At 47.3% G+C, this 9823-nt stretch overlaps 1 protein-coding gene across 1 annotated transcript; it reads left to right on the forward strand.

The window, feature by feature from the left end:
- Positions 1–996: 996 nt before the first annotated feature.
- On the forward strand, positions 997–8506 carry ATP5F1B (ATP synthase F1 subunit beta). Its single transcript, XM_083427636.1, has 10 exons — positions 997–1275; positions 2829–3011; positions 3652–3826; positions 4548–4669; positions 4954–5138; positions 5517–5675; positions 6331–6453; positions 6770–6982; positions 7186–7387; positions 8271–8506. The coding sequence occupies exons 1-10, from the start codon at positions 1143–1145 to the stop codon at positions 8363–8365; spliced, it is 1590 nt and encodes a 529-aa protein (XP_083283762.1). The 5' UTR covers positions 997–1142; the 3' UTR covers positions 8366–8506.
- The last annotated feature ends 1317 nt before the right edge of the window (positions 8507–9823 follow it).

Here is a 9823-nt window from a genome sequence, read left to right on the forward strand (position 1 = left end):
CAGCTAGAAAGTTCACCATTGAGTCTTAACCAATCATCATCTCAGCCTCGTTTGCCTTTAGGGGCTTGCTGTGCAAATAAAACGAAAGAAAGGAAATTGATCTGTGGCAGCCTAACACCCTTGGAGGAAGGATGCAGTACAAATGTAACAGACAATCTTAGGCAAATCAACCTGGAAATACACGTGCAGCCTTAAAAAGGTAAAGGTACCCCTGACCGTTAGGTCCAGTCATGGACAACTCTGGGGTTGCGGCGCTCATCTCGCTTTACTGGCCGAGGGAGCCGGTGTACAGTTTCTGGGTCATGTGGCCAGCATGACTAAGCCGCTTCTGGCGAACCAGAGCAGCGCCCGGAAACGCCGTTTACCTTCCCGCCAGAGTGGTACCTATTTATCTACTTGCACTTTGACATGCTTTCAAACTGTTAGGTGGGCAGGAGCTGGGACTGAACAACGGGAGCTCACCCCGTCTCGGATTCGAACCGCTGACCTTCCGATCGGCAAGCCCTAGGCTCTGTGGTTTTTAGACCACAGCACCACCTGCGTCCCTTACACACATTCAAATCAGTGTGTTCAAGTAGGATCACAGCCTTTCTTGCAGATACACGTGCATTTATATCAAACTTAATTGGAATCTGAAATTACTGGTTCACTTTTACTGGTGGCCCTCCAGACGTCCCTTCGACCTAATAAAATGTTGAAAACTTCCCGTTTAAAGCAAGGACAAATCTGGGACACGTGCTCAATCCAGTCTCTTTGGTATACGCTTAAAAGTTAAACCCGCCTCCCCTAATCATATCCGTAAGGGCGGGAACTTCCACAATTCCGAACAATGATCAAGCCGAGTTTCCTTGAAAGGCGTCGGCTCTAGCCTGTAGCGGAGAGCTATAGCGATAAAGAGCAGATCCCTGGCCCAATAGGCATATTGGGCATATCCCCCCCCCATGGAACCGCCCCTTTCGCTTAGCCCTTCCCACCCCGCGATTGCTCCAGCGGGTGAGTGACAAGGCAGCTAAACCAATAAGCTTCGGGGAGCCGAACACTTCCCGGCCAATAGCCGGCTCGGACGGCGCCATCCCGCCCTTCAGCCGGAGTTGACTGAGGCTGTCGGTGGCGCTTGCTCTTTCAGTCAGCCGGTGGCCGCCATGTTGGGCTTCGCGGGTCGCTGCTGCGCCTCTTCGGCCGCCTCCCTGCTGCGGGGCGTGCGGAGCGCGCCGAGCCCGCTCCAGGACCTGCTGAAGCTCCGCGGCGGGGTCGCCTCAGCTGCCACCGAGGCCCGTGAGTGAGCGGAGGGCGAGGGAAGGCGCCCGAGGGCGGGGTCACCTTGGGGCCTAGTGGCGGGTGTGAAGCGCTGCCAGGACGGCGTGGGCCCAGCAAATCCTTATGCCGCATCTGCTCCTCTGCGGCGGGAGGAGCTGCCTTTCAGGCTGCAGGGCCTTCCCTGCTGGCTTAAGTCAAATCTCTGCAGTCAGGCTTTTTATTATGTTCCTATATATATATATATATATATACGCGCTGTAAGCCATCCAAAGTGGCTGGGGAAACCCAGCTAGATGGTCTAAATATAAAATTATTACTATTATTAGGGAGGGCAAACATAAGAGGCCCCTCTGGATGAGCCCCACTTAGCCCGCGGTTCCTGTTCCTTTTTTGTCGTAAATTTTAATTGATTTTCATACAATTCAACAAATTCAATTCGCAATATTCCCTCAGCATTTTAACTTCCCGGTCTTAACATCCACGGTGTTTCTGTTCAAATTCTTTTTACCTGCTACCCTAAATGTTATACTTCTCTATTACGGGTTCAGTTCTCATTTGGGGCGGGAGGGACGACACGCGTCTGTGCCCCCCATGCAGGACACGGGCCCCTCCTCCCAGCAATCGTCGTTCGGAGGCATTTCTAACGTAGGAATCCTAGCGCTTCGGTTGGGGAAGTGTGCACGCGAAAGCCCCGTGGACGTGAGAGCGGAAAGCTGCCCTTTTACGCGACGCGTGGCCCCTGGCAAGGATCGGGTTTTTTTGGAACTGGGAAGCGAAGGTGGCCTGTTTTAACAGAGGAGGTTGTTGCAGGGGAGCCGACGAAGAAGATGGCGATGGGAAAAGGCTTCCGCAGTGTGTCGGGGTGGCGGTGGTAAAGGGCTGGTCCTTGGTGTGCAAGAGTTTCCAAAGCACGCGAGACCAGTGCCTCTGTTTTCACCTTCGACAAGGTGGAAGGGGCCTGGCCTTTAAGGCAGCCTTTCTCAACCTGTGGGTCACCAGACGATGTTGAACTACAACTCCCATCACCCCTAGCTAGCAAGGCCAGAGCTCAGGGATGATGGGAGTTGTAGTCCAACAACATCTGGGGACCCACAGGTTGAGAACCGCTGCTTTAAGGGAAGGTTATGCCAGAAAGTGGGGGTGGGGGTTGCCCCTGGAGTAGTGAGGGAGGTGGGTCTGGGTTGCCAGTGCTGGACTCAACTAAGCCAGCATAGAGAGATTCCTTGCAGAGTGTCTGCAGTGTACAGGAAGACAAGTAGAAAAGGCATATATTGCTGGAGTGGAGGATCTCTGTAGCTGGAAACTGGCTTATGGGTGTATAAAGGGATCCATGTTTTGTGCTTGGGAGCAGTTTGTTCTCGACAGTCTCACACTGGTAACCTCAAGGATTTGGGAATGAGGGTTACAAGGTCACAGCCTGACGTTCTCCTTGATTCAGCGGGTTCTCCAGGCCAAAAGAGTGGGAGTCTTGAACTAACTCCTGTCACATTTGCTTCCTTTGCAGCCTTGGGGGTGGGGAAATACTCTGTGATAACTGCTTAATCGTCATGTCTGCCATGGTTGTCCTCTAGGCCGGAACTATGCTGCACAGGCGGCTCCTGCAGCTAAAGCTGGAGTGGCCACTGGGCGCATTGTGGCAGTCATCGGTGCTGTGGTGGATGTCCAGTTTGATGATGCCCTGCCACCGATCCTCAATGCACTTGAGGTGCAAGGCAGAGATACACGGCTGGTGCTGGAGGTAGCACAGCACTTAGGTAAGCACCATTTGTATTCCTTGGCTTTTCTCTAGTCATGTTTTAACTCTTCCTTCCTTGATGATCAGTAAAATGACTTTCGTTCTTCTGAGCTTGCTGAAGCCATATTTATGATCTGAGAAGGAATTTTAAATCCACTGCTAACCAGAAGGTATCTCGACACAGGGCCGTGTTGACTGGTGGTATTGGTTAGTGTTATGGCCCAATTTTACTTATCAGTCTCCAACCCAGGAGAATGTAGGAGTTTTTGAGGGCACTGGCATTTTATGGCCCAACACAATAAGGAGCAGATTACCTATTTGATATTCTCAAACACAGATCCCTTGCCTTTCCTTCTTGACCTTGGTATCTGATTGTAATGAGCTTAATGTTCTAATCTTGAAATAAATCTTTACTGAAGTGCTTTTTCAGTCATAAATCTGTTAACACGATGTACTGAATTTTAGCTCTATTCTCTGTGTATGTTAAATGGAAAGTACATTGTTTCCATGCCCAATGTTTATGTCATTCTCAAACAGAAGTAAAGCTTCCTTTAGCAATTTACCACAGGGGATTAACATGGAGTATTTCCCCCCTCTAAATATTGAACTCATTGGGTTTAGTGAGAAATGCAACTTAGAAAGTTTGTTCTCCGTTGTAGGTGAGAATACGGTTCGTACCATTGCTATGGATGGTACTGAAGGCTTGGTGAGAGGCCAAAAGGTTTTGGACTCTGGTGCACCCATCAGAATTCCTGTAGGACCTGAGACCCTTGGCAGAATCATGAATGTGATTGGAGAGCCAATTGATGAAAGAGGCCCAATAACAACCAAACAGTAAGTGTGAATCTGAGGGTTAAATGATAGGCAACCATTCATAGGCTGGTAGCAAAAGCATGTTAATTAGCGTATTTTCAGTTTTATAGAACTCTTGCTGTCTTCATGTTCAACTGTTGTTGAGCTTAGATAGCAGAGCACCCCTACAGTTTATGAGGGTCTGGAGAATTTTAAGGCAGAAGCCATGCCAGCAGTTATTTATTTCATGATCATTCTTTAATCTCGCTGTTCTTAGAAGTTCTGGACAAGCATTTTCTGGCCATTAAGAGCTAGCCTAAGCAATGCAGTGCTAAATTATAAACCAAATTAATAGCAGCATGCTAGCTGTGGAGCAGTTCCTGTATCACTATTGCTGAACATTAGTTTTAGCACTTCATGCTAGAAAATGAAAATAAACATAATCTAAAATAAAAAAGGTTTTGTTCAAAATACATATTTTAGATATTGCATTTTTCTTTTGTAACTTAGAGTATAGATTTCAAATCCTGCTTTTTCTGCTCCAACTCTTACTGAGCTAAAACTAGACAGTTTTTCTATGATTAAAACACAAATGAAACTATGGTGTTGCAGACTCCTTGGCCTAAAGCAGGCACAGTGTGTGAATACCAAACTGGGGCTTGGGTTTAAGAATTATTGGTGGGCACTTTGTGAATACCCAATATAAGAGCACAATTTTTCATAATGTGTGGCCAACTGTCTTTTTTCTATCTTCCTCTTGCAGACTTGCTGCTATTCATGCTGAAGCACCAGAGTTTGTTGAGATGAGTGTTGAGCAAGAAATCCTTGTGACTGGCATTAAAGTTGTAGATCTCCTTGCACCATATGCCAAAGGTGGTAAAATTGGTAAGTTACCAGAGGACCCATGTGGAATAGGTTCTATCTGGGGTAGGGTGGTCAGTGCCTTGAATGCCCAGGTCTCCTGCCCCAACAATTTGTGTTCCTCTGTCATTAGGCAGTTAGAACCTAAAATCCTGGCAACGGCTTTGTTTCCTTCACTGATGAGTAAATTTATGACTTTCGTTCTTCTGAGATTGCTGAAGCCACTCTTATTTCTGAGAAGGAAAAGGAGGAGAATGATAGAGGGTGCATAGTCAAAGGCTGAATACTAAACTGACTTTCTTTCCCAGGGCTGTTCGGTGGTGCTGGTGTAGGCAAAACAGTACTGATCATGGAGCTTATCAACAATGTTGCCAAAGCCCATGGTGGCTACTCAGTGTTTGCTGGTGTTGGGGAAAGAACTCGTGAAGGAAATGACTTGTACCATGAAATGATTGAATCTGGAGTCATCAACTTGAAGGATACCACATCCAAGGTGAGCAAGCTATTCTGGCTACGCAGGTGGGAAGGGACTAATCTAGGCCCCAAGAATTCAGTATTGGTTGACTTTGTCTGCCATCTCGAAAGGGAATTTTGTAGCTTTCACCAGAAATTGGTCGCTGTGTTTGAGACTAGCCTATAGAATTCTGAATATCTAGTCTGGACCTTGCACCAAATGCTCATAGGAAGCTAACAGAATTACTGAAGTACACAGGCTGAAGAGGCTTTCTTGTTAACATTTGTAGTAGCAAGAGCCTGCCTTGGGAGGAAATACTTTATATGTCATTTGAAGCTACCTTGGTGTGACCTGGGAGGGGCTGATGAGGGGCATAGAAACTTTCCACGCCATAATGAATTTCCTCTTGTCCTTCAGGTCGCACTTGTTTACGGACAGATGAATGAGCCACCTGGTGCTCGTGCCAGGGTTGCTCTAACTGGATTGACCGTGGCTGAATATTTCAGGGACCAGGAAGGTCAAGATGTACTGCTCTTCATTGACAACATTTTCCGTTTCACACAAGCTGGATCTGAGGTAAGGCTGGATATCCTAGGTCACCCTCCATCAGAAGCTTCAATTAAGCTTGCTAGTGAGAAGGCCTCAGACTTTAAGAAATGTGAGTTTCTGTCCTGAGTGTTGGATGTCTCCAGGTGTATTTAGGATCCCCTATCCCTTGAAGGCAGAAATTTCTAGTTCTCGGTGCCTTCTTCCTGTTAGGACCCCTGTTTTTTGCCATACTCGTTTCCTGCCTGCTTGAAAAACTAATTACAGCTCTTGCCAGTCGTGTGTAACTATCAGGTGTGTAAATAGTCCACAGAGCCTAGGACTTGCCGATCAGAAGGTCGGCGGTTCGAATCCCCGCAACGGGGTGAGCTCCTGTTGCTCTGTCCCTGCTCCTGCCAACCTAGCAGTTCAAAAGCACCTCAAAGTGCAAGTAGATAAGTAGGTACCGCTCCGGCGGGAAGGTAAACGGTTTTTCTGGTTCGCCAGAAGCGGCTTAGTCATGCTGGCCACATGACACAGAAGCTGTACACCGGCTCCCTCGGCCAATAAAGCGAGATGAGCGCCGCAACCCCAGAGTCGGTCACAGCTGGACCTAATGGTCAGGGGTCCCTTTACCTTTACCTAGAAGATCTTATATTTGTCAGCCACACTGCTGTTCAATTACTGCACATTTCTTCTCTTCCAGGTGTCTGCCTTGCTGGGCAGAATTCCCTCAGCTGTGGGGTACCAGCCTACTCTAGCAACTGATATGGGTACCATGCAAGAGAGAATCACAACAACTCGCAAGGGATCTATCACATCTGTGCAGGTAACAACTGTTAAAACAAGTCCCTCTCTAAGGATGGCAGAACTGCCCACAAAGTTCACTGTGTGCTTTGTTTAATAACAAACTTCATCCTATTGCTCTCCCCCTTGATCCCACACAGCTGTTTTTCTTCCTTCAGATGGTTAACATTTAAAGTCATCATCATCAAACCTTTTATTGGTATCACATACAACATCCAAAACAGATCAATACAGAATTACCGCTTCCCCAGTGGCACAAAACATTTGCTAAAAGAAAGGAGGCAGAGCAGTGTTTGCATATGCAATATGGCACTATAGTAAGTCTTTTCTCTTCACAGGCTATTTACGTACCAGCTGACGACTTAACTGATCCAGCCCCTGCGACTACATTTGCCCACTTGGATGCCACCACCGTGTTGTCTCGCGCCATTGCTGAATTGGGCATTTACCCAGCTGTGGACCCTCTCGATTCCACCTCTCGTATCATGGATCCCAATATTGTGGGGCAGGAGCATTATGATGTGGCCCGTGGGGTGCAAAAGATTTTGCAGGTGAGGAGGATGGATTAAGCACACAATTACTTAATATCTCATGTGCAAAAAATAATCTCTGCAGAGGTTTGTGCCAATAAACTTTACCCTCACTGGTAGTACCACTGGCTGTTCAAAAGGCAGAATGTAGATTTGGTGTGCATGGTCTGTTCTCCTTCAGGGTGCCTTTGCTGCTTTTGGTCACATGCCTGTGTTCTTTCTAGGACTACAAGTCCCTCCAGGACATCATTGCTATTTTGGGTATGGATGAGTTGTCTGAAGAGGATAAGCTTACCGTGGCTCGTGCCCGTAAAATTCAGAGGTTTCTGTCCCAGCCCTTCCAGGTTGCGGAGGTTTTCACTGGCCATGCAGGCAAGCTGGTACCCCTAAAGGAAACCATCAAGGGCTTCCAAGCAATCCTGGCAGGTAAGAAGTTATCCTGGTATTTTTTTTATTAAATTTGTATGCTGCTCTTCGTCTGAAGATCTCGGGGCAGTTCACAGAATAAACACAAAAGTACATAATAAAAGCAAGAACAAAGCAACCCTTCCCTTTCCCACAAACACTGTGGGTATAGGAGATCAATCAGCCTGGTTGAAGAGGAACATTTTTACCTGGTTCCTAAGGGTGTATAGTGGGACACAGGTGGCGCTGTGGGTTAAACCACAGAGCCTGGGACTTGCCGATCAGAAGGTCGGCGGTTTGAATCCCCGTGACAGGGTGAGCTCCCGTTGCTCGGCCCCTCCCCCTACCAACCTAGCAGTTCAAAAGCACGTCAAAGTGCAATTAGATCAATAGGTACCGCTCCGGCGGGAAGGTAAACAGCGTTTCCGTGCACTGCTCTGGTTCGCCAGAAGCGGCTTAGTCATGCTGGCCACATGACCTGGAAGCTGTACACCGGCTCCCTCAGCCAATAAAGCGAGATGAGCGCCGCAACCCCAGAGTCGTCCACGACTGGACCTAATGGTCAGGGGTTCCTTTACCTTTTAAGGGTGTATAATGAAGGTATAATTTCTGGGGAGAGCATTCCACACCTGCAGCTATATAATGTCAGCAGTTTGCTCTCGCACCCAATTTATGGTAATTGGGGTAATCATAAATGGCCCTCTACAATGGACTTGCAGGTGGCTCCAGGCAGTTCATACTGATTTACCACTTCTATCCTTCGTAGCATGGAAGGAAACCCCAAAAAGGGAACTGGGCAGATTTGCATGTCAGCACTTTATGCTGCCCAGAAACAAGTTTGGCAAACTGCTGCTTTTCCTGAACAGTTCGTTGTCTGACCTGCTGCATATCTTTTCCTTCGCAGGAGAGTATGACCACCTCCCTGAGCAGGCTTTCTACTTGGTGGGGCCTATTGAGGAAGCTGTGGCAAAGGCTGAGAAGCTGGCTGAAGAGCACTAATGAGTCTGTGGCTGAGGGGGAAATTGTTCTGCATCAAATTTTCCATTGGTTCATATTGTCCAGGTTCCCAACTGGGAAGTCGTGTAACATGTCTGCAAAGTATTTAAAGTTTTCAATAAAACTTCTGGTGAGATCGTAGAAGTGGCATGTCATGTTGCAAGTGGTGACGTGGGAGGTAATAGCACTTCTGCTGTAGCTTGCTGACTCTCTCTGCCCCTTAACTGCTGCTTGTCATTTCCCCAGCAGTAGACCTGCTCATTCCTAAGATTAATGTGTTGGCATGCAGCCAGTTACTCATCTGCAAGCTCAAATTCCCTGGAGACTAGGCCTAAAATGCCTCTTCAATCTCAGCTATTTTCTGATTGTCTTTATTACTAGATAAACATGATGGATAATTCTATCCCATTTATCCTGAGTGGTACAACTTTATTGGATGTGCATTTATCGTGTGATCAGTAGCAGCAGAAAAATCCAGATATCCTTAGTAGGCTTCTGCTTCCCTTGACATCTAGTAGGTGGTAGACGATTTGGCCAGATGAAGGAGAAGGTGTAACTCCTCACATACTTGAATTTAAAACTTGATTAGATATATAGTAAGCCTAGTTGGTCAAAAAAGAACTACTGGCCTCACTACAAATAGAAGAGCTAGCATATTTTGCCTGTTGCAAGCAGCATCAAGTATATATAAGAAATCTCAACGGGCTGAGAGTAGGTTGGGTGTGCGTTTAAGTGCTCCCTAAGGGTGGCACTGTGGGTTAAACCACAGAGCCTAGGACTTGCCGATCAGAAGGTTGCTGGTTCGAACCCCCGCGACAGGGTGAGCTCCCGTTGCTCGGTCCCTGCTCCTGCCAACCTAGCAAGTTCGAAAGCACGTCAAAGTGCAAGCAGATAAATAGGTACCGCTCCGGCGGGAAGGTAAACGGCGTTTCTGTGCGCTGCTCTGGTTCGCCAGAAGTGGCTTAGTCATGCTGGCCACATGAACCACAAGCTGTACGCCGGCTCCCTCAGCCAATAAAGTGAGATGAGCACCACAACCCCAGAGTCAGCCACGACTTGGGTCCCCTTTACCTTTTTTAACGTCCCTTGCAAGTTACAAACTTGTAGGACACATGGTGGTTTTGAGACACTTCTTTCAGACCTAAGATCAGTGGTAACTGAAGGAAACAAGCCACCTACATTCTTAAGACAGAGCAAGTTGGACATAATTTTAGTAGGATCTCATGTTATCCTTAATGTTACTGGAAGGCTGTTCCTCTAAAAAACATGGTGCACTACAGCCCTGTACATAAGCTTGCTGCAGTTTCTATGCTACAGTAGTATATGTGCACTGAGACTTTTCCATCTGGTCTTGCCCTCCTCCCCACTATAATATTTTTCATGCTTAAACCACAGCTAATGATACCGTATCGGAAAGGAGCTGTATTTTGCAGAGCAGCTAGTACTGTGTTCCAGAAAAAT

This window comes from Podarcis tiliguerta, assembly GCF_965153285.1.
Source record: "Podarcis tiliguerta genome assembly, chromosome: 2".
In the NCBI taxonomy this organism is placed as follows: domain Eukaryota; kingdom Metazoa; phylum Chordata; class Lepidosauria; order Squamata; family Lacertidae; genus Podarcis; species Podarcis tiliguerta.